This window comes from Bos taurus, chromosome 14 (assembly GCF_002263795.3).
Source record: "Bos taurus isolate L1 Dominette 01449 registration number 42190680 breed Hereford chromosome 14, ARS-UCD2.0, whole genome shotgun sequence".
NCBI lineage: Eukaryota > Metazoa > Chordata > Mammalia > Artiodactyla > Bovidae > Bos > Bos taurus.
The window spans coordinates 20,566,312-20,592,011 of NC_037341.1; the positions used below are offsets into that span (position 1 = coordinate 20,566,312).

Sequence of the window (25,700 nt, forward strand, 5' to 3'; positions counted from 1 at the left end):
GGGGTGGATTCTTACCAGCTCATCTGGGGTGAAAGTGGTGTGAAGCCTTAGGTTTTTTTCTCTCTTTTTCCCATCAAAAAGCCACTCACATACACACAACATACACATTATATAGATATATATTTTTTCAGCCTTTAATGCCATCAGTTGTTTTGTACTACCGGTAGAGAAATTTTATATTTAAAAATGTGTTTTTCCTCCCCTTCCTGCTAGAGAAGTAGCCTTGTGCAAGGTTGAGATTTACTTCAGCACCTTGACAGAGACCTCCATGGAGGTCTGTCCAGGGGCAGTCATGGGGCAGCCCTGTGCCTCCCAGCCAGGCTCTCGTGGGGTGGGGGTGCTGAAGCAGCTGGAACTCCTGCCTGGACCAGCAGTAACAAGGAAACCCTCACCTTAAATAAGAAAAGATAATCAACAGCTGCCAACCTTGAAATGTCACAGATGTTACAATTATAACAAGAGCTGGAAGGTAGCCGTCATGAAATGGTTTTACCCTTCTTACAACAGCATTGACACAAGTGAGAAAAAAAGAAAGTCTCAGCAAAGGGCAAGTGGAAAATGCAGAGCTGAAAATTCAGCTGAAATAAGAGCTCAGAGGATGGGTTCAGCAGCAGAATGGAAAGGACAGAGGAAAGGATCAGTTAACTTGAAGACAGAACAATAAGAATCACCCTCTCTGAATTTAGGAGAGAAATTGATCTGAAAAACTAATGGGCCCATGAGCTTAAAATGAAAAATCCAACGTTTAAGTCCTAAGAGTCCCAGAAAAAGAGAAGGAGATCTGAGCTCAAACAGCGCTTGAAGAAATAGTGGCTGAAACTCCCCAAATTTTGCCAAAGACATAAACCTATACATCAAAGAAGTGGGACAGATCTCAAAAGGATAAACCCAAGAAACTTGTGTCAAGACAGATCTTAGTCAAATCCTGAAAACTAAAGACAAAGAAAAAAACTTAAAAGCAGCAAGAAGAAAATAATATTGTTCTTTAGCAATAGGGGAAAAGTAATTCAAATGATAGTAGATTTCCTCCCCCACCCCAGAAACAATGGAAACCAGAAGGAAGTGGCACAGTGTTTTTCAACTACTGAAGAGAAAGAACCAGCAACCCAGATTTCTATATATGCCTAAGTAACCTTCAAGAATCTGGCAGAAGCTTACAACTCATTAATGAAATGGGCAATAAAAATGAGCAAAGGATTTGAACAGAGATTTTCTTCAAACAAGATTTATAAATGGCCAATAAGGAAAAAGAAATGCTTGACATCATCAGCCATCCAGGAAATGGAAATCAAGACCACAGCAAGGTCCACTTTATATCCACTAAGATGTTTATCATCAAAAAGACAGAAAAGAGCAAGCGGTCCTCAATGTGCAGAGAAGCAGAGATCCTCAGACCCTGCTGGAAGGATGTGCAATGTCTGTGGGGTGGAACAGCCGGCAGTTCCCAGTATCACTCCTTTGAGGACACTCAGGAGAAATGAGCTCACATGTCTACACAGAAATGTGCCCACGGATGTTCACAGTAGCATGAGTCATAGTAGCCCAATCATATAAATACCCCAGAGGTGGAGGAATGGATACATAGATTGTGGTGTATCTACACAGCAGAATGTTAGCTGGCAGCTTAGAAAACAAAGTGTTGGTACATGCTACAATCTGGACAAACCTAAAAGCATCTCAGTGAGAAGCTAGACACAAAGGACCACATGCTGTACATTTTCATTAATGTGAAATGTCCACAACAGGTAATTCCATGGAGATATGGTATAGATTAGCATGCTGAAGATTAGAATGAGGGGATCAGGAGTGATAGGTTCCAGCAACATTTTGAAAAGACAAATGCTCTTAAATTGATTGTGATGATGGATGCATAACTGAGACAATACTGCTGCTGCAGCTAAATCACTTCAGTCGTGTCCAACTCTGCGCGACCCCATACACAGCAGCCCACCAAGCTCCCCTGTCCCTAGGATTCTCCAGGCAAGAACCCTGGAGTGGGTTGCCATTTCCTTCTCCAATGCATGAAAGTGAAAAGTGAAAGTGAAGTCGCTCAGTCGTGTTCGACTCTTAGCGACCTCATGGACTGCAGCTCACCAGGCTCCTCCGTCCATGGGATTTGCCAGGCAAGAGTACTGGAGTGGGGTGCCATTGCAGAGACGATACTAAAAGCCACTAAATTATGCACTTTTAAGTGGCTGCTCTAAAGGTACATGAATTATAGCTCTTAAGAACTATTTAAAAATTTTTTTTTATTGTGGTAAAATTCACATAATATGAAAATACTATTTTAACCACATTCAACTGTAAATTTCAGCAGCACTAAGTACATTCATGTTGTTTTACAACTCTCACCATCATCTGTCTCCTGAACTTCGAGGCTTGCTGTTCTATCCCGCTGATCTGTATGTTTAGTCTTCAAAAAAAACAAAGCCACTGTGTCGTCTTGATTCCTGCAGTTTTACAGCAGGTCTGAGACAGAGATCCCAGATCCTTTGGCTCTGTCCTCTGTTTCAGCATCACATGGCTGTTATGGGTCCTCTCCACACAAACCCGAGAGCCAGTTTCCAATACCCACAGGCAGCTTGCTGGAGTTTTATTAGGATTTATCGATTCCATAGATCAAGTGGAATCAGTCAGTGTCTTGAAAATGTTGAGTCTTCTGGTCCACAAATATAAAATATTTCTCTTTACCTTCCTCATCTTTGATTTCTTTCCTCAGAGTTTATAGTTTTCCACTTAGAAAACTTTTCGTCTTTGTTGGTTAGTTGTTCAGTCGTGTCTGACTCTTTGTGACCTTATGTCTGACTCTGTGAGACCCCATGTACTGTAGCCCACCAGGCTTTTCTATCCATAGGATTTTCTAGGCAAGAATACTGGAGTGGGTTGCCATTCCCTTCTCCAGGGGATCTTCCCAACCCAGGGATCAAACCCAGGTCTCCTGCATTGCAGGCAGACCCTTTACCATTTGAGTCTCTAGGAAAACCTTTACTTGTTAGATTTGCACCACCGTATTCCCTTTTGTGGCTTCCCTGGTGGCTCTGCTGGTTAAGAATCCCCTGCAATGCAGGAGACCTGGGTTCGATCCCTGGGTTGGGAAGATCCCCTGGAGGAGGGCATGGCAACCCACTTCTGTATTCTTGCCTGGAGATTCCTCGTGGATGGAGGAAACTGGTGGGCTGTAAGTCCTACTGCACAGTCCAAGAGGTCACAGAGTTGGACACGACTGAACAATTAAGCACACACATTCCCTTTTTAATGGGCTGCTATAAATGGTATTGTGATTTTAATCTCAAGTTTCTGTTCTCATGGCTGATATACAGGAAAGCAGTCAAATTTTGTGTATTAATTCTGTCTCCTATGGCTTTGCTGTAATTACTTTTAGTTCCATGGGATTTTTGTTGATTCTTTGGCATTTTCTACATAGACAGAGAACAAAGACAATTTTCTTTTTTCCCCTCTAATCCACAGACTTTTCATTCCCGTCACTGCTGTGTTGTACTACCTGTAACTTTCAGCATGAAGTTGAAGGACAGTGGTGAGGGCCGTGCCTGCCTTGTTCCCCATCTCAGGGGAGAATGGTGTTTCTAACTACTCTTTCCCTTTGTCAGAGCACACCCAGGTTTTTCAGTATCTTTGTTTCTTTCATCTTATTTTTCCACTTCGTCTCAGGGCTGTGTAATGGAAAAGACAGTAGAATCTGAGAAACTTTTATTTCCATCCTGAGTTGGATCTTGGCCAGGTTACTTCAATTCATTTGCATTTGCATTTGCATTTTCTCACTCTTAATTGGGACAATGCTGCCTACGCAGCTGGGCTGTTGCAATGATTACGTGTTTGAAATGAAAATGTGGGGGGGAAACTCTTTATTCACTTAGCACATGATTATCTAACTTTGATTTAGGCCCAATGCTAAATTCTACGGATACAACTGTGAGCAAGATATAGATTCAGAACTCAGGAAACTAGTGGGAAAAGACAGTCGAGGTCACAGTGTATTTTAATAAACCATCATGAGTGTTAATAGACCCATGTGTGCACACAGTAGGTTTTTAGTAATCAGAAGCGACTGTCTTGTTATTATTCTTTTTGTGAAGTTTAGTTATTTTTCTTGAATTGTCAAAAAGAGCTCACGACTTTTCTTATTTCTTTCTTGTATATCTTCTTTGCATCTAACACACAAAATCAGTCCACTTCTTCACTGTAATCTTTCTAGTTTCTGCCTCGTTCTCATGACTTCCTCCTCTTCTCACTACATGTCTCGAAAATGTCCATTCCTCGGGTGTATAAGAGCACTGTGTTCTCTCTGGTGACACGTACATACTGATTCACATGCAGTTCAGACAGTAAATGTGGAGAGTATGTCAAATATAATCTTTCCGAGAGCAGGGGTGAAAATAATTATGTTTTTGGTAGCACAATGTCTTTTTCATAACATGAATGGGTTCAGGTGCACAACACAACTTCACACAAGCCAGCACTGCTGTTGGGCTCCATCTTTTTGTCCTGTGAGGAACAGAAAGATTAAAGGAAAGCTATTCATGTGTATGAGTGCATCGGAGCTCCTGACTCAATTTTGTGTTTTAAGAAATAAAATAACCGATTATACTTGGTTTCCCAAAGGACAGTGGCTTGTTGCTAGGCAACTTCTTTATGAAACTCACGCTGTGGTAACTAAATACAGCTCCCAGTTAACTTCCAGGTAGCCTCTGATTTTAGAGGTGAGCAGCTGAAACAACCCATTAACACTGTTTCTCTTTCCTTTGACTGTTGGGGCGGGAAGGAGACCCCCCACGTGAGGGGGTATGAAGGGGCCGGGGGCACAGCTCAGGTGGCACACAGACTAGGACGGAGTGTCGGCAGGTGACATTCAAACAGCGGTCTGCCTTTACATGCCTCCTGCTGCCTGCAGGCACCAATTTAAAGTTTTGGCTTCAAGGCACAAAGTCATTTGTCCTGTCTGTCTCCCCACTTTCTTGGTAGTCAGCTAATGAGGCAGCAGATCCAAAGGTGCTGGCTGCTTCTGCACGTGTGCATGTGCCTGTGTGTTTAAAAAACATTAAAATAAGTGCTGCTTCTGAGATTTCCAGCGGGTTCTGCTGACTCTTTGGTCCCTCCAGACTCTTCTCTGCATCAGCAGTTTTGTATTTGATTTGGAACCTGTTCTAAATATGCTCCCCCAAAGATGGGAGGGCATCATACAGAGTGAATAAGGCCCTGCACAGACTTTTGGTAACTTGCATGCTTGCCATTGTTTCAGAGAAAAGCCGGGTTTCACACACCACTGCTCAGGAGAACTCACTCACCAAGCTGTCCTCCTGTCCGATGATTGTCGTGCAAGACATTCTTGAAACTTCTGGTGATGCTGCTTGCTGTTAAAAATGCATTATCAATTCCATTCACCATTGCAACAGAAAGAATAAAATATCTAGGAATAAACCTACCTAAGCAGACAAAAGAACTGCATAGGGAAAATTATAAGACACCGATGAAAGAAATCAAAGATGATATAAATAGATGGAGAGATATTCCATCTTTCTGGATAGGAAGAATCAATATTGTGAAAATGACTATACTACCAAATGCAAGCTATGTATTCAATGCAAGCCTTATCAATTTACCAATGGAATTTTTCACAGAACTAAAACAAAAAAATTTCACAATTCGTATGGAGACACAAAAGGTTCTGAATAGCCAAAGCAGTCTTGAGAAAGAGGAATGGAGCTAGAGGAATCAACCTGCCTGACTTCAGACTATACTACAAAGATACAGTTATCAAGACAGTATGGTACTGGCACAAAAACAGAAATATAGACAAATGGAACAAGATAGAGAGCCCAGAATTAAACCCATGCATCTATGTATGGGTACCTTATTTTTGACAAAGGAGGCAAGAATATACAATAGGTCAAAAACAACCCATTCAATAAATGGTGCTGGGAAAACTGGAAAGCTACATGCAAAAGAATGAAATTAGAACACTTCCTAATGCCATACATAAAGATAAACTCAGAATGGCTTAAAGACCTAAATGTAAGACCAGAAACTATAAAACTCTTAGAGGAAACCATAGGCAGAACACTCTATGACATAAATCAAAGTAAGATCTGCTATGACCCACCTCCCAGAGTAATGGAAATAAAAACAAAAATAAACAAATGGGACCTAATAAAACTTAACAGCTTTTGCACAGCAAAGGAAACTACAAACAAGGTGAAAAGACAACCCGCAGAATGGGAGAAAATTATAGCAAAGGAAACAACTGGCAAAGAATTAATTCCCAAAATATACAAGCAGCTCATACAACTCAATATCAGAAATACAAACAATGCAATCAAAAAGTGGGAAGAAGACCTAAACAGACATTTCTCCAAAGAAGGCATACAGATGGCTAACAAACACATGAAAAGATACTCAACATCTCTCATTATTAGAAAAATGCAGATCAAAACTACAATGAGATACCACATCATACCAGTCAGAATGGCCATCATCAAAAAGTCTACAAACAACAAGTGCTGGAGAGGGTGTGGAGATAAGGAAACCCTCTTGCATTGCTGGTGGGACTGTAAATTGACACAGCCACTATGGAAAATGGTATGGAGAAATCTTAAAAAAAAAAAACCTAGGAGTAAAACCACCATATGACCCAGCAATTCCACTACTAGGCATGTATCCTGGAGAAACCAAAATTGAAAAAAAAAAAAAAAACCCAAAACACATATACCCCAGTGTTCATTGCAGCACTACTTACAATAGCTAGAACATGGAAGCAACCTAGATGTCCATCAACAGATGAATGGATAAAGAAGCTGTGGTACATACATACAATGGAATACTACTGCTCCATAAAAAAGAACACATTTGAGTCAGTTCTAGTGAGGTGGACAAACCTAGAGCCTATTATACAGAGTGAAGTAAGTCAGAAAGAGAAAGATAAATATTGTATACCAATGCATGCATATAGAATCTAGAAAGATAGTACAGATGAATTTATTTTTAGGGCAGCAGTGGAGAAACAGACATAGAGAACAGACCTATGAACATGGGGGGAGGGGAGAAGGGAGTAGGTGAGATGTATGGAGGGAATAACATGGAAATTTACAGTATCGTATGTAAAATAGACAGCCAATAGTAATTTGCTGTATGACTCAGGGAACTCAAACAGGGGCTTTGTGACAACCTAGAAGGGTGGGATGGGAATGTAGATCGGAGGGAGTTTCGGGGGGAGGGGACATGGGTCTACCTATGGCTGATTCTTGTTGATGTATGACAGAAAACCACAAAATTCTGTAAAGCAATGATATTTCAATTTAAAAAAAAGTGGCAGAAAATGTGTTTGTTCTGACATTTTGAAATTTGTATTTTGAGAGTTGATGTGGGTTGTCTGAATTAACCATAACCTTGGTTTTGATACTGTTTTAAGGGATCAAGTATTTATTCTGTTCAGAAACAGAATGAAGAAAATGGTTCTGTTATCCAAGAACTGTGGTTTAGTTTGACAAGCAGTGTTGGAGAAGCAGTGTCTGCTTGGTGAGGATAAAGCTGACCTTTAATCAGCTTGTCCCTCTGAGTCTTCCAGGCTTGGAGCTTCTCTGACTCAGCTATTGGTGATGGTGTGGATCAGTATTGATTAGATTCTAAATGTATAGAATAATTTTTCATTATTCAGAAGGAAATCCACATAAAGTAATATAAGAACTAGTTTTGTTAAATATATTTTATATTGCCCTTAAAATGATAAAATTGATTTAAGATATATTTTCTAAACCACTGCAGGTGGGACATCTTAGGTGACTGTTAGTTAGGGGAGTGGCTAATGTAGCCAAATAAACTGGGAGTTTGTGGACATGCAGGGACCAGAAAACAGACATCTGCCCAGGTACCAGGGGAGATGGGTGGAGTGTAAACCTTCCTGGGTAGGGGAAGGCTCAGGAAGATGAGAAGGTTATAAGTAAATGGAGAAGCTTGTATATAAAAGCTCTCAACCCTTTAGCATGCCAGGAGAATATGTATTTTGTAGAGAGGAACACCATGAAACAGTAATATTGATGTCTTTTTTTATTGTAAACTAAAGGATTTGTCCAAACGTGACTCTTTTTTATTTTTAAGTGTCATATGCTGGTGACTGAATGATTGGTTATATTGTGGAAGGCAGAACAGAGCTGCTTTTGAAAATGGATTAATCCCACTGTCATAATCCCAGTATGACTGTCAGTTAATTGTAAAATCCATTCCTCTTCCCAGCAAGCAGTCATTGTGAACATGGTTTATTCAGTTTCAACCCCAGATCACGGAGCACTAATGTGCTGCAGCGTGGCAGGCCGCAGCCGTGTGCTCCAGTCTCCATGAACAGTATGACTCAGTGATGGAGACCATACTCACCACAGACACTAAGCTGTTTTTCTGTAACAAAAATTGTGTTATTAGACAACACATTCATGGTAATGAAAAGAGGTTTTAAAGCTCAGATTCCAAACTATGTCCAAAAAAGGCATTGAAAGAAGTTAACTTTTGAGAGGTTAGCAGTTTAATAAACTACAGTCCCTTTTATCATGACAAGTGGTTAGACTTTGATTTAAAAATTCCAAAAGACTCCACTTATTGCAAAATCTGGAGCCTTTATGCTGTCACAAAATGTTCTTTTTCTTGAAGGGTGAGCACAAAACCCAGAGAAGGAAGATGGTGTGCAGGTGCAGTGGCAGGAAGTGCTAACCACTCTTACAACCTGTCTTTCAGGAGAGAACAGTGACCATTCGGAGACAGGCTGTGGGAGGATTTGGACTGAGCATCAAGGTAGCTGTCTCTCCATCTATCCTGCAGAGCATGTGCTTAATGCTTGCATTTCTGTGAACTTTAATTCTTTGTGCTATTGTGCGTGTGCTGTCATGTCCAACTCTTTGCAACCCCATGGACTGTAGCCCACCAGGCTCCTCTGTCCATGGGATTCTCCAGGCAAGAACATTGGAGTGGGTTGCCATTTCCTTCTCCAGGGAATCTTCCCAACCCAGGGATCAAACCTGCATCTCCTGTATCTCTTGCATTGCAGGCAGATTCTGTACTGCTGAACCATCAGGAAAGCCCTTTAACTTTTTGCTCATTGATAATTAATTAGACGAGTGCCTATAGAAAACTTCTCAGTATTTGCACTGAGATGTGAAATAAGTAGGCTCTCAAAATCTTAGCCACCTTTGGATTTAGAAATTTTAGAAAAGTATTTTGGAGTCGCTCAGTCATGTTCAACTCTTGTGGCCACATGGATCGTGGTCCACCAGGCTCCCCTGTCCACAGAATTCTCCAGGCAAGAATACTAGAGTGGGCTGCCATGCCCTCCTCCAGGGGATCTTCCTGACCCAGGGATTGAACCCAGGTCTGTTTCACAGCAGGCAGATCCTCTACCGTCTGAGCTGCCAGGGAAGCCCCATTTGGGAGATTTACCTTACCTGAAGTTGAATGCAGCTCATTAATTTTCTTTATGTGGTTTCATCTAGAATTTCAAGTACAGTCTTCAAGTGTGCATATCTTGTAACCAGTCAGAGCAGAAAAATCTGGGTTGTCAGTGAAAGGAGCCAGGATGTGTGTCAGGTTCATATAAGGTCCGATAATAAGTTAAATATTGGTTTGATTCCAGTTGTCTTTTTATTCTGTTCAGTTTTCTTTTTTTTGTTTAAGAAATTGAAAACCTCATGTCCTAGGCCAAGTATGCAGGAAGACTCAAGGTTTTAATTTCTGAATTATTTTTAAAATTGACCATCTCTCTCCTGTTTCATTCATTATCAAATTTTAAAGGGTTTTTCTTCCTGTATGTTGTTAATTATTAAACATGCAACACATCTGCAATTTAACATCATTGAAACAAAGTATATGTTTTAAAAGGATGGAAAATTACATAAATATTGAAAAAAATTACCTCAGTGATTTTAAATGCCCTTCAGAAACCCACATCTGTGCAGAGATCAACGGAATGTAACTTTATCTTGGTTGTTGGTTTAGATACTTTGCCTGAGTGGGGTGAAAGCCATATATCTCAGGTGTGCATTTCATGAAATTTTAACACAACTCAAAGTATAGATGCTTGGAAAGTAGAACTCTAAGCTTGGTGAACATCAGCTCTAGTTACATTATGAAAATGACTCAAAAATCTGATCAGTGTGGAATGGCATGATCTTGTCAAGCGATGAGAGTATTTCTATCTAAAATGTTAATTTTAAGATATATCTTTTACTTTCACTTTATCATCAACTAAGGCCTACAAGAGATGTAGGACAAATTATAAGGTGTGGAAATGAGGCAGTGGGAATAAACAGAGGCAAGTTTTCATGTTGGTTTTTTTTTTTTCCATATTTATTGAGATTGTCATGAAGGATCTAAAGGTACCACTGAAGATGTTGTCCATGAAAAGAGAACAACAGCTGAATGTGGCTGAAATCCATTCATGACAGCGGTTTCATCTGACATCAGCACTGATGTTTCTGGTAGTGGAGCTGTGTGAATTCTGTGCAGGATGGAAATGTTCTTCTTTTTGTTCAATTTCCATTTAGAGTTAAACCCAAAAGTAGTGTTACTCATTTTACTGAAATTATCACATTTCAGTTCAGTTCAGTTCAGTTCAGTCGCTCAGTCATGTCTTCTTTGCGACCCCATGAATCGCAGCACGCCAGGCCTCCCTGTCCATCACCAACTCCTGGAGTTCACTCAGACTCACGTCCATCGAGTCAGTGATGCCATCTAGCCATCTCATCCTCTGTCTTCCTCTTCTCCTCCTGCCCTCAATCCCTCCCAGCATCAGAGTCTTTTCCAATGAGTCAACTCTTCGCATGAGGTGGCCAAAAGACTGGAGTTTCAGCTTTAGCATCATTCCTTCCAAAGAAATCCCAGGGCTGATCTCCTTCAGAATGGACTGGTTGGATCTCCTTGCAGTCCAAGGGACTCTCAAGAGTCTTCTCCAACACCACAGTTCAAAAGCATCAATTCTTCGGCACTCAGCCTTCTTCACAGTCCAACTCTCACATCCATACATGACCACAGGAAAAACCATAGCCTTGACTAGACAGACCTTTGTTGGCAAAGTAATGTCTCTGCTTTTGAATATGCTATCTAGGTTGGTCATAACTTTCCTTCCAAGGAGTAAGCGTCTTTTAATTTCATGGCTGCAGTCACCATCTGCAGTGATTTTGGAGCCTAAGAAAATAAAGTCTGACACTGTTTCCCCATCTATTTCCCATGAAGTAATGGGACCAGATGCCATGATCTTTGTTTTCTGAATGTTGAGCTTTAAGCCAACTTTTTCACTCTCCACTTTCACTTTCATCAAGAGGCTTTTGAGTTCCTCTTCATTTTCTGCCATAAGGGTGGTGTCATCTGCATATCTGAGGTTATTGATATTTCTCCCAGCAATCTTGATTCCAGCTTGTGTTTCTTCCAGTCCAGCCTTTCTCATGATGTACTCTGCATATAAGTTAAATAAGCAGGGTGACAATATATAGCCTTGACGTACTCCTTTTCCTATTTGGAACCAGTCTGTTGTTTCATGCCCAGTTCTAACTGTTGCTTCCTGACCTGCATATAGGTTTCTCAAGAGACAAGTCAGGTGGTCTGGTATTCCCATCTCTTTCAGAATTTCTCAGTTCATTGTGATCCACACAGTCAAAGGCTTTGGCATAGTCAATAGTCACATTTAAGCCTAGACACATTAAGAAATATAACATTTAAGCCTAGACAATTCTTAAAACCTTAAGAATTTTGCCAATAAATCATTTCAGTTTAATATTTACATTATTTCACACAAACAAAACTCTTATACATGTAATAGTTATTTTCTAAATAAAATAAGTATATATTTTCCATTGAAAATATAGGCTACAGAAGCAATATTTGAATTGTGATTGGTGCCATATATTAAGAGATTTGACAAAAACATGAAATTATTTTATAATTCTTATGACAAACCGACCAACCAGAAATAAAAAACATCAATATGTTTTATTTAGAATATTGTCCATTCAGCCTGAAAACTTTCCTTTTAGGGTTTTCTACTTTAGGTTTCTCAGTACTTACCACTGACTCTTGCTTTCCTACATTAAAAAAAAAAAAAAAAAAGATTTTAAGCTATCATTCTGTTAAGGTATTTCAAAATGTAATTATTTATTCATTCAGTTATTTTAAATGGCAACATTTTATGCAAATTCCTTTACCCTGTAAATTGGGTAAACCTACTGTGATTATCTATTTGAATTACTTCCTTTGCATCTGAGAATTAAACGTAAGGGGCAGTTTAAGAAAGTATTCTGGCTAAAAAGCAAAATTCGTATTTTAACATTGCCCATTTGTTTGCTTATCTCCCAACTCGACAAGTCAAGCGGCTGACCCAGGGTGCAGTGGGATGAACTCTGGAGGTGTGGGCGCACGCGTTTACACCTGGCCCGGCCCTGCATCTCCAAGACACAGTTCACCCCCCAGCCCCTACGGTGAGCTGAGAGCAGGGAGGAATGCGCCCACCGGCAGGCCTGAGACTTGCCCCCTCGGCGAAGTGCCCCCAGGGTTTGTGTGGGGTGCACCCTCTTGCCCTCTGGCCTCCTGTCCTTCCTTTTACATCATCTTCACTCTCATACTGCTTTTTAGGGTCATTCCCATATCTGCTATAATTTAGGATCTTTTTTCCTGGCCGTTCTTTGGAATTCTTCATGGCGGCTACCAAGTCTCACAGTCTTCCTTGATTAAAATATCTCTCAAAAGTCACAAACTTGGGTGTTTTTCCCTTGTATTAGTTTTTGTTTTTGTTTGCCTCTCAGTAAAATGCCAAGCTCTTCTAATTGTATTTTTAGATTTCAATAAAAGGCTGGACATAGAATCACTTAACTCTCCTCTTACCATCACCTACTTTCCTGGGTTCTCAGCCTGAAGCCACTTTTCTGAAGGGCTCAGGTTCCTGCATCCACCTGGTTTATACCCTCGGCTTCTCTGCAGGCACCCACTGTCCACACTGATCTTCACGTGGCCTCTGGTTCCTGTCCAGGTTGCCAGTAGTCCTACTGCATCTTCCGGTTCTTTTATCTGCACCATCCAGATACTTACATTTCTAAAAATAACGTAATGGTCTCCACATTACATCCCCGATAATCACCAGTGTTTCTCCCCCAGGGATCTAATAACCTTGCATTTTTCCCCATTCTGCTTTTAAGAATCACCATATAATCACCTTAAAGTAAGCTGTCGTCTTGACCTTGTCAGACTTTAATTTTTTTTCTGTTTATCTCTCAAAGTGCAATACCATCCATTTGCATATTATTAAATCATACCTCTGGTCATTGTGACTAAAATAATCACCTTTTAGAGAAAGAGTGTTTTGAATATTATTACTAGAAAGATGTCTTATGGGGTATTTTTCAAAAGACTCAGTTTTTCTTACCTAAATAAGTTGATGGACCAAGGAAATGTCTGTGATCAAAGATAAGATTTCTATCTGAAATCTTGAACTTTGCAGCAATGTGAAATTCTAAGTATTATTACCATTAAAATTATCCTTTATAAACAATAATTTCTAATAGTTATTAACCGCTCTTGAACCGCCAGATTCTGAGCTAAATATATTCTGTGTCCAGAAAGTAGACAGCTGTTGTTGGACCTCTATAGACAACAAGATTTAGTATTAAGAGGTTAGGTTATTTACCATTTGTTATAACAGACAGAGCTGCACATAAACCCCATCAAAGCTGATGACAGAGTCTTGACTCCCAATAAATATTCTCTCTAGCTGTACAACCAGCACGAAATAATCTCTATGCTCTCTATTTGAAAACAACAATGCTTCCTCTCTAAATTATTCGCCTTCTGGTTTACTTACAACTGAAATAAACAGATTGAAATGTCCAGCAGCAAGCAAACAATTTCCTAACATCAAGGACTGGGGATTAATTGTATCAGATTCACCAAATAAACATGCACGTCTTCATAGTAATTGTCATAAATGTCTGCATTTTAATTTATTAGTGATTTCAGGGCAAAAGTCTGTAGATACCAAGTGTTGCTACAAGCACACACGTATTTGCATTCATTTGCTCACTTTGCCCGGTTCTCACTCTTTGAGTCTGAGGCTTCTGTCTCCACCAGTGTCAACAGGGATACCTCTGTGCTGCGGAAACAGGAGTGTGACAGGGCAGGTAGTTGAGCTCAGTTAGAGAGTGTGCCGGAGAAGGCAATGGCAGCCCACTCCAGTACTCTTGCCTGGAAAATCCCATGGATGGAGGAGCCTGGTAGGCTGCAGTCCATGGGGTTGCTAAGAGTCGGACACGACTGAGCGACTTCACTTTCAGTTTTCACTTTCCTGCATTGGAGAAGGAAACGGCAGCCCACTCCAGTGTTCTTGCCTGGAGAATCCCAGGGACGGGGGAGCCTGGTGGGCTGCCGTCTGTGGGGTCGCACAGAGTCGGACCCGACTGAAGCGACTCAGCACAGCATAGAGAGTGTGCACTAGTTCCAAGGGCCAGGTAAAACCACCAATGAATTATCATTCAAAGGATGATTTTCTAAATTAAATAATTTATTGAGCTGTAGTTCACATACCATACAATCTACCAACTTAAAATGTACAAGTCAGTGGTTTTTATTATGTTCACAGATGTGTGCACTCCTCACTAAGTCAGTTTTAGAACAGTTTCATCAACTGAAGAAGAAACCCGTAGCTTTCAGCCACCGCCCCCAACTCTGTCTCAGCTCTGAGCAGCCAGCAGTCTGCTCTCTGCCCCTACAGATTCCCTATTCTGAATTTCCATAGGAAGGCAATCATAAATCATGTGGGAAAGACCATTAACTTTGCCATAGCTAAGCTGAGTGGTTTTGGCAGGTCAGCACCGCATTCAGATGGATAAGAACGTTGTCCATGTTCTCAAAATGATGTTCCTTTAGGTGCTTCTCCTGGACCTGTTGACTGTCTGTGATTTTCTGTTTACAAGTATTCTCCTTTCTCTGAATGGATCTGTGATGTTGAAGTCTATTATCTTTTTCTTTCTGGAGCCCAGAATATGACTGATTGATTGTAATGAAAAGGTTGAGTTGAAAGGATTTACTTGGCAAGATTCCCAGTGTTATTAAAAACATAACTGAGTTTGGCTTAGTGGAATTTCATGGTTATACTAGAAAATCATTATATAGTCTCAAGCTCAAAATGCTTTAACTGAGGCCTTATATCCTGGTACCTATAGAACTAGCTATAGAATTGATTATCCTTTGTGAAAAGGCTCTCTCAAAACTGAGTGGCGTACTTTTTAATATTTTCTGGGATGCAATTTAGATTGTCACCTCACTTTTTCTAATCTCATTTTACCCTGGATCAACCGAGCTCGAGTAATTCATTTACTTTCTATAAACCACGGCCAAAAGCCTTGCAGCCTGACCGGCCTTAGGGTAGGTCGGGGAGAAGATGATGAAGGGAATCTGCCCTGACCTCAGGTCCTTCATATTCTAGAGGGAAAGGAGACACTGATCAAAGTGTCATGCAGAGAAATGTGGTCCCAGGCATGGCCCAGGGCATGTGCACAGAGGCTGATGGAAGGACTCTGGCTGTGTGTGAGCAGAGTCTTAACCTTACACCTGGCCAAGGGTCAAGGGGAAAAGCACTGGGGGCCAAGGGGTCGTGCTTGCGGAGGAGGACAAAGGTCCAGGATAAAGCAGAGGGGAGGCTGAGGTCACTGGACCTTGGCTTTTATCCCACGTGCAACGTGAAGCCTGTCACCAATTGTAAACAGGGTGAATCATGTTATCTGCTTTCTGTCTGGAAGGTTTTGAATCTCCCTTAGTAGGTCCAGAGCTAAATCTAATTTACTTTGATAAAGCTGGACTGCTTTCACATTTCATTAAATAAATGAAGGCACAGTGATCTTCAGTTCCAATTTTATCTTCTGAGTTTTGTCTTAAAAATCTCTCTCTAATCAATTAATAAAGTGATCTCCTTAAATTAGCTTTAAAATTCTCTCAGAGCCTCAAATGTCTGATTAAAAACATAGTAAAAATAAAACACTTTTGGATTCAAATCATTGAAATTTCAGAAGCAATTTTACATATAAAAGAAAAATGTTGACCAAACAGGGGTTAGTTACACCTTATTATTAAAAGATAGTTGTAAGTCTCAGGTATTGAGAGAAGGATGGATAGCTGAGTTGACCCTCAGAAAACTGGAACCCCTAGACCAAACCTGGGAGAGACTTCCCACTCTCCTACCATGGTAGCCTGCGCTAAACACCTGAGCATCAAGAAAACCTTTGAATTCAGTACTGCAAGGAGAGAAGACGAACAGCTGAAGGAAAGTGCTATGACACCAGCTGCCGGCCTAGAGTGACATACATTGGGGTTCTCCTCTGCCCCCAACACCAGAACCATATCTGGATGGGTCTGTTTTCTCTCTTTATGTCACATAAAACTTCATCACTCTATGCTTTGTTTTAATCAGCATTTTCTTCTAAGAAATGGAGATGTATTCTGAAAATTTTTCCCATTTTTGAAGTATCTCTAGGAACTATCTGTAACCATACACCTTTGATTCCATTGTTCACCTTCTTAGTTTCTACTCAAAATCTTTCTGCAAAGTATTTTCAAGAGTGAAAAATTTTAGGTCTGAGAAAGCTCTAGAGTTCATTGTTTCACTTATTCATTCAACAAACATTTCAAAGCTTAAGAAAGCATCATTATTCCAGGCACAGATATTACCTCAATGTAGGAAACAAATTTGATCCCTAGGTTAGGAAGGTCCCCTGGAGAAGGGCAAAGTAACCTACTCCAGTGTTCTTGCCTGAAGAATCTCATGGACAGAGCAGCCTGGTGGGCTACAATCCATGGGGTTGCAAAGAGTGGGACACGACTGAAGCAGCTTAGCATGTGCACACAAGCAGGAAACAAATAGCCAAACCAAAGAGCCAAGACAAATACATAAATAAGTCCATTGCTGTTGCAGAACTTACTCTGTGGTTGGGGACAAGGGAAGGAGAAAGAAAATACATGATGAATGCAGGAAATGAAGAAGACAGTAGAAGAGTAGAAGCTGATGAATATAATGGGAGAAGATAGAACAGAACGCAGGCATGGGGAACCCAGAGCCCTAAACCTACGCTTGAAGGTCCTTGGGTCCTGATCCTGTGGGGTTTCCTGTGCTCTGGAAGCACATGTATGCACTGTGCCCTCTGTCACAGTCCTGGGCTCTGATCATGTGAAGATTGCTCTGGACAGGATCAGGGCGCCATGACACAGACCAGGAGGCAAAAGCAGGACCCAGAGCCGAGGAAGCTCACACCAGAGACTCTGCCCAGAACTCGTGTGGGTGGGGGGTGAGTGTCTGCTTGGTGAGATGTGGTGAAAAAGGGCACTGATGGGTGGGTTTGAATTTCACCCTGGGTAAGGCAGCTTTCAATATTTGTTTATCACATCGCTTCCTAATACCCCAGAAGTAGAAAGGACTAATTGTCAAGAAAAATTTCAGAGCCACAGAGAAAAATTTTCTCGACTATCGCCTCTCTTGGGCTTTCCAGGTGGCTCAGTGGTAAAGGATCTGCCTGCCAATGCAGGAGATGCAGGTTCGATACCTGGGTCAGGAGGGTCCCCTGAAGAGGAAACGGCAACCCACACTGGTGTTCTTGCCGGGGAAATCCATCCCATGGACAGAGAAGCCTGGCGCTACAGTCCCTGAGGCTGCAAGAATCTGACACAACTGAGCATGTGTACATTGTCTATCTTATTTTTAAGTTTATTGAAACTCAGTGCTAAAAATGGACATTCATGGGAAAAAATTGTCTATTCTAAAATAATTTTTGCCCTTGAAGGGAGAAAGGCTTAGGGATTTACTTATTCTGAAGCTGCAGAAGCCCCAGTGGAATTTAGATCTTCTTTTGAACTACCCACATTAAAAGTGCCATCCTTACCTTCTATGTGAAATCTTACTGTTTAATGAACTTACTTGATTTTTTTAACTATTGCTTTCAACCTTCTCAACTCTGTTACATAAAACAGTAATTTATACAGTTACTTCAGGAATTTATTTTCTTCCACATAAGTTCAGTTACTTATTTTTCGGTATTTTTTCCTCTCATTTGGTCCATTAGCCAAAGCACTACTGCATAATTCTTGGTGGCTTACTGTGTTCTTCGGTATACGCTTCCATATAATGCTGATGACCTACCCCCTCCGTTAAGCATATGCACACTCTGCTTTTTGTCCAGTTTGTGCAGGTAGAGGTCTGTCTAGCTACTTAGCATTCCAAGGGGCCATTGCTTGGTTCCCAGCATAAAGCAACTTAGCTAGATAATGGAAATGCATAATTATCTGCTCTTTGGAACCCGAAATAAGAGTTTCTACGATGGATAGCATGGCTGGTCATTGGAGGAAATGTCTTCTTCAGGCATCACCATATTAATCTTAAAAAATTAACATTTTCAAAGTCAACTATTATTAATTCTTGGATGTCACAGTGAAATTCTAAACAGATAGGCTTCTTGGGAGCACAGTCTCCTTGATAGATTCCACGAGTTTATTTAAATTCTACTTAGTGTCTGTTCACCTGCTTTCCTTGGCCTGTATAGTTTCTGAACTAAAAGCTGAGATTTTATTCTTTTGAGATGAAAAAGTGAAACGTGTGATTTTTTTCTTTCCAGGGGGGAGCGGAACATAACATTCCAGTTGTGGTTTCAAAAATCTCGAAGGAGCAGAGAGGTAAAGTGTTCAGAGGGTGTCCTGTGGCTGCTTCCTGAGTGAGTCACTGAGGAGCAAGACTGTAGCTCAGAACCAGGAGATTGTACGAAATCTCTCAGTCCAGTTCCCAGGACCAGGCCACACGTGGCTGGTTCAGACCCTTATCCACACCCAGCCCCCTGCGGTGGGGCAGGCTGGTCTTTAAAAGAAGCATGGAGCTGATTCTGTTGTCAGTGGATTGACTGTCCAGATCTAGACATTTTCATAGGCACCTTAAACTTAAGGGAACATGAGAACATTAGTCCTCCCTCCAGACTGTAAGATCTGAAATGATGGGGTTAAATGGAAGTATCTCAGCATGGGTTTCAGAACTTGAGCTGAATCGTATGATCATTTTTTGCATTTCCATTGCTTGTGGATCTTTTAAGATGCTACCCTTATAGACCATCTTACTTTTTGCTTTAATTACTTTTTCCTTTAATCCTCCTCCATCTTTGCCTTTGCCCTCAATCAGTTTTGGCTTTATTGAATTAAGAACTCTTACTTCTGTGTGAAGAAAGTAGACGAGGCATAGTCAATTCTCCTTCTCCATTCACAGCTGAACTGTCAGGACTGCTCTTTATTGGGGACGCAATTCTCCAGGTATACATTTTACCATTATTTTCCATGTGTCACCAAGATACAGTCAGTTCACAGTATGCTCTTCAAATTCTCTCTCTCTTTCCTTTGCAGATAAATGGGATTAATGTAAGAAAATGCAGACATGAAGAAGTGGTGAGTCTTCTTTACTTTTTCTAATATTGTTATTTTCCCCATGTGCAAATGATTTATGGCATTGATAAAAACTTCCTTTTTTCATTAGGAACATATGAAACTAGTCCTGTGTGATATCAGATTTTCAAATAATCTCTTACTTGTTTTATTTTTCATATTAGAAACAGATCAGTGACTATCACCTGGAACAAAATGTAATTCAAGAAATACTAAAGGAGGGCTATTTGCTATGTTTCCCAATTAATCCCCACAGCTTTCCCTTGTAGCTCAGTCAGTAAAGAATCTGCCTGCAATGCAGGAGACCTGGGTTCAATTCCTGAATCAGGAAGATCCCCTGGAGAAGGAAATCGCAACCCACTCCAGTATTCTTGTGTAGAGAATCCCATGGACAGAGGAGCCTGATGGGCTACAGTCCACAGTGTCGCAACAGTCGGACATGACTTAGTGACTAAACCACTACCAGAGCATGTCCACTAAGCATATCTCTAGGTGAAATATACCTCTAAATCTTTGCAAATCTTTGAAAGCTTATACATTCTCAGTTGCTCGGTCCTTTCTGAGTCTTTGTGACGTTATGGACTGTAGCCCGTCAGGTTTCTTTGTCCTTGGGATTCTCCACACAAGAATACTTGAGTCTATTGCCATTTTCTTCTCCAGGGCATCTTCCCCACCCAGGGTTCAAACTGGCAGGAGACTTAAGAGACACATGTGTGCATGTGCACAGGCGCGCGTGCGTGTGTGTGACAGAGACAGACAACATTTAGAGACAGTTGATCTCAAGGCTCTGGTTTAGCACTCAGCAGCTACACAAAAAGGTCAGCCGTGTTTATTGTGAATTTTCTTGGATGTTGGTAAATGTGCAGACCTGAATTCCGGGCCCCAGATGTCCTAATTCACTCAGTTTAGGTGACCCAGGAATTTGTCTTTCAGCAGCCAGCCCAGTGGTGTCTTGTCAGCAACCTCTAATCGACACTTTGGGAGAAGCTGGGAGGTGGAGGAGCTTCCGTGGGGCTCAGGGAGGACATAAAAATATGATGCCGGAAAGAACAGCCAGTGTCGGGCACTTGGGAAATGTTTTTCACGGTTGATTCAATAACACTCATAGAACCTTCACTGAATTTCCATATCAGCTCACATGGGAAAGGAGAGAGGAGAAATTATGTTTAAAGGTTTGTACTCAGGGGTCAAACAAAATGAAAATACCCTGAGCTTTCAGCTTCTCACAGCTTCAGTTCATTTGGTTTGTGAGGATGTGGCGCCTCTGCTAACAGCTACTTGGAGAAGACTCTTCTGACATATTTACATATTTCAGACCTCAAAGAGGCAGCTTCAAGTGTCTGAAAAGCTCCAGCTCCACGAGCAGAGTTCTGGAGGGTTCTTCGTGGGACGGGCAAGGAGTGTCCCTTTACATCACTCCTCTGCTATTTCAAAAATCCTACTTGGTCCCCTTTGGCATCCCTGGTGAGCCTCGCAGAAAATGTATATACTTCAGATCTTATGCCACATCACATAGGTACAGGGAAAAGCAACATTTGAGAACAAACTTTTAGACAAATGATCTAAGTCACTTCAGTCGTGTCCGACTCTGTGCGACCCCATAGATGGCAGCCCACCAGGCTCCCCCGTCCCTGGGATTCTCCAGGCAAGAACACTGGAGTGGGCTGCCATTTCCTTCTCCAGTGCATGAAAGTGAAAAGTGAAAGTGAAGTCACTCAGTCGTGTCCGACTCCTAGTGACCCCATGGACTGCAGCCCACCAGGCTCCTCCGTCCATGGGATTTGCCAGGCAAGAGTACTAGAGTGGGTTGCCATTGCCTTCTCCGAAAATGATAATCGGCACAGCACAAACCACTGTGTTCTAAATGTATGTAAATTCCAAACAAAGCCCTGTAAGCAGAGATATTTTAACTTTAGTCTTTTTTTCAGAAGTACAGAGAGATGTTAAACTCATTGTCCAGGGAGCAAGAACAGGTGCATTCTCTTCCAAAAACGCATGCTATCAATGGAGTCCAGTTTGTGATGTGTTCTTCAGAGGCCGCAGTGAGCTTACAAGAACTGTGTGGGGCTTTGATTGAATAGATCAGCATGGCCTGAAAGATTTGTGGTTGTTGTTCAGTTGCTCAGTATTTGTGTCTGACTCTGTGACTCCATGGACTGTAGCACGCCAGGCTTACCTGTCCTTCACCATCTCCTGGAGTTTGCTCACACTCGTGTCTATTGAGTCAGTGATGCCATCCAATCATCTCATTCTCTGTTGCCATTTTCTCCTTCTGCCCTCAATCTTTCCCAGCATCAGGGTCTTTTCCAATGAGTCAGTTTTCTTATCAGCTGGCCAAAGTATTAGAGATTCAGCTTCAGCATCAGTCCTTCTAATGAATATTCAGGGTTTATTTCCTTTTGGATTGACTGGTTTGACCTCCTTGCTGTCCAAGGGACTCTCAAGAGTCTTCTCCAGCACCATGATTCGAAAGCATCAATTCTTCGGCGCTCAGCCTTCTTTATGGTCCAGCTCTCACACCTGTGCATGACTACTGGAAAAACCATAGACTTGACAATGCAATCCTTTGTCAGAAAATTGATGTCTCTGCTTTTTACTATGCTACTAGGTTTGTCACAGCTTTTCTTCCAAGGAGCAAGTGTCTTTTAATTTCATGGCTGCAGTCTAAAAGATTGGAACATGCTTGAATGGTGTTCATTCTGTTTCAAAGAAAAGGGACTTGAGATTGTATTGCAAATTGTATGTGGCCCTTTATAATAAGCTTTTATTCTTCTGAGAAGTTTAAACTTATCAGCTTTGAAATGTAGATGCTGATTTTCTTAGCTGGTTCCAGTCTTTCACTTTGCAACAGTGATTAGCAAGTTTTTATCTTCACTGTCAATTATCTAAGTAAGCACCTCAGTGGGGCTGATTTTAATTAAATGTTTAAGACCAGACTTACATGGGCAGAGAAAGGCACCACAACCTGAGAGGTATGGATAGTTTTAGAGATATGGGTAGTCAGTGCCTCAGAGTCCCTGATTTAGAAAGAAACTGAGAAGGTATGACCACAGGTTGTTTGCGCACCTGACTCTCTCTTGTTCACCTGCAGAGGTCACTGCTGTTAGAAGCAGCATTGTTCTTAGATGCCTTCTACAGGAAGCCATGGCTTCTACGATGAGCTGTAGGCTGGACTGTGTATATGGGGAATCCCTCCTCCTTACCCCTGGGTGCTCAGGGGATTGTGTTAATGGAATTCTTTACCCAAATGCCTAGAAATAGATCATCATGGCTTCTGCATCTGTTTCTCATGTTGCCAGTTGGAGTGAGTGATCTCAACTCTAGGCTGTACCCACCCCACCCTGGGAGCCCTCTTGATACAAGAAACCAAGAAAGAAAAGCTCCCAGTTTCCATATCAAAAAGGATTAGCACAGGCACCAACTTTGAGACATATGTGTCCTGAAAAAGAGTTTCATCCACTCTTTGTTGTTATGATCTTACTCATAAAGAGCATTAGATAATTAGAAGTGAAAATAACTGTCACTCTAATTCTGAATTTGTGAATTTGAACCAAACTCTACCAGAGTGTGTAATTTTTACAACAGCAGAAGGAGGAGCTCAAATTATGTAAATTAAAGGATTCATTCAAGCAATGATATCAAATTTTGATAAGAGAAACATAAAATATTGCTTAATATAATTTTGATTGTTATAATATGTGCTTAATTCAAAATTTTCATTGGAATAAAAATAACATTTACCTTTTTAGCTCAATCAGAAAATGACATTGCAAGGGTTTGTATCACATCATCTGAAAATGAGGCATTAGTTTATATACTAGAGGTTTTGTGAGTTACCAAGAAACACATTCAGGATGTGACTTGGGACTACAGATCAATTTAGACCTTGGCAAAAAGGTTAACTTGTCACTGAGTTACACACCATGTTTTACCTAACTGCTGACAATTCCCATGTTCTCAGTTTGAAAATAGGTTTTAAGGTCCAACCGATTAATATTTTCCTCGAGGACTCTGACCATACTGGCCTTTTTTTCTTTGGATCAACTACTACCAACTAAAGCCACACATGAAGTAATTTAACTTTTAATATTTCCCACTGGTTTGGAAAATGTTAAGTGCAAAGGCAACAATGTGGGAAATATTGTTTATTGAATCTGTGAATTTAGAAAAGCAATAAAATATTCAGAACTCTGTGATTTTGGAAAAGCAAAAAAATATCCAGAACTTGCCTTATTTACATCCTTAGGTTTTCATTAACACCTTTAGGAGTTCCTCCTCACAAGTCTGTTCCCTAATTAGGTTATGAATAGAGACAGCACAGGAGATAAGTTAATTAATTTTCCTCCTGGCTACAGACTCTCAGCCAGTCCCTATCTGGCTATTAACAGGGGTCTGTACTTTATTTCATTTCCTTGGTTTTTGCCCAATGTTTCTTTTCCTGTCCCAGGATCCCAGCCAGATCACACATCACAGGGAGTTGTCAAGTGTCCCATGGCTCCTCCGAGCCGTCATGGTTTCCAGGACTCCTTTTTTCGATAACACTCAAGGTTTGAGGAGTAGGGGTCAGCTGTTTTGTGCAATATGTCTCAACTGGGAGTTTTCTCATGTTTTTCTTGCAACTAGACTGGGTGTTTGTGTTGCAGGAGGAAGGCCACAGAGGCACAGCCCATCCTCATCCCATTTCACCATGTGTATGCACCTTCCTGACCGAGTGGCCAGCGCTGGGCAGAGGCTGAGTGTCAGGTCTCTCTGCCTGAGGCCCTGCGTGCTTCGCGCATGCTCTGCTCTGAGGAAGGGGGTCGCAGTGCAGACCCCACACTCAGTGGTAACATGCTTCTCTCTCACGGGGTGGGCTGTCTGCCTACGTTCCCTGGAATTCTGCTGCACAGGAAATCTATCTGTTTATCCTCAATGTTTAAATTTTATTCCATCATTCTGATAGATCAGTAAGGGTTGTGGACCTTGTACTCTGGGCTATAAGCTCTTTTCAAGTGGTTTTAGTGTTGCTTTGCAATAGTCCTTGGGCTTTGGGTTTTTTTTTTTTTAGCATTTTCTCAGTTTTTACACTAAAAGTTGTTTTAGGCGCATCTTGCACATTTCCTGCTAAGCCAGGAATCAGCCATTTCTCCCAGAGGCCCTGCTTTCCCTTGTTGGAGAACATCTGAGAAACTGCGTTCTTGGAGCTGGGTGCTCATTGCTCTGGAGCAGCTGTGCCTCTGAGGCCCCTCGGCTCACAGGACAGGAGGTGTGTGTGAATGTGTGTGTGTGTTTGTGTGTGAATGTGTGTGTGTACCGAAGTGCTCACATACCTACTCACACATGTCCATGTCCATGTCCATATCCACATTAGGCTAAACATGAGGCTACATGGCTGCCTCCAAGGAAAGCCATCATCACGTAGATGAACGACTAGAACTAGCCCCCTCCCTTTGCTTATCTGTAACCCCCCTCACTGATGAAAGTGAAAGAGGAGAGTGAAAAAGTTGGCATAAAGCTCAACATTCAGAAAACGAAGATCATGGCATCTGGTCCCATCACTTCATGGGAAATAGATGGGGAAACAGTGGAAACAGTGTCAGACTTTATTTTTTTGAGCTCCAAAATCACTGCAGATGGTGATTGCAGCCATGAAATTAAAAGATGCTTACTCCTTGGAAGAAAAGTTATGACCAACCTAGATAGCATATTGAAAAGCAGAGACATTACTTTGCCATCAAAGGTTCGTCTAGTGAAGGCTATGGTTTTTTCCAGTAGTCATGTATGGATGTGAAAGTTGGACTGTGAAGAAAGCTGAGTGCTAAAGAATTGATGCTTTTGAACTCTGGTGTTGGAAAAGACTCTTGAGAGTCCCTTGGACTACAAGGAGATACAACCAGTTCATTCTAAAGGAGATCAGCCCTGGGATTTCTTTGGAAGGAATGATGCTAAAGCTGAAACTCCAGTCCTTTGGCTACCTCATGCAAAGAGTTGACTCATTGGAAAAGACTCTGATGCTGGGAGGGATTGGGGGCAGGAAGAGAAGGGGACAACAGAGGATGAGATGGCTGGATGGCATCACCAACTCGATGGATGTGAGTCTGAGTGAACTCCGGGAGTTGGTGATGGACAGGGAGGCCTGGCTTGCTGCAATTCATGGGGTTGCAAAGAGTCGGACATGACTGAGCGACTGAACTGAACTGAACCCCCCTCAACAGATGGCCACACCATCTGCCGTCTATCGATTTAATTGTTCTAACCCAGTACATATGTACAGCAGGATC

General features: G+C 41.5%; 1 protein-coding gene across 1 annotated transcript in view; it reads left to right on the forward strand.

Moving 5' to 3' along the window:
- SNTG1 (syntrophin gamma 1) overlaps positions 1 to 25,700 on the forward strand; it is a 416,897-nt gene that overhangs the window by 283,538 nt on the left and 107,659 nt on the right. The window contains exons 5-8 of the mRNA XM_002692659.6: positions 8,737 to 8,793; positions 18,633 to 18,690; positions 19,268 to 19,311; positions 19,402 to 19,443. Of these exons, the coding sequence (XP_002692705.3) occupies positions 8,737 to 8,793; positions 18,633 to 18,690; positions 19,268 to 19,311; positions 19,402 to 19,443 (201 nt within the window). The remainder of the gene's footprint in view (positions 1 to 8,736; positions 8,794 to 18,632; positions 18,691 to 19,267; positions 19,312 to 19,401; positions 19,444 to 25,700) is intronic.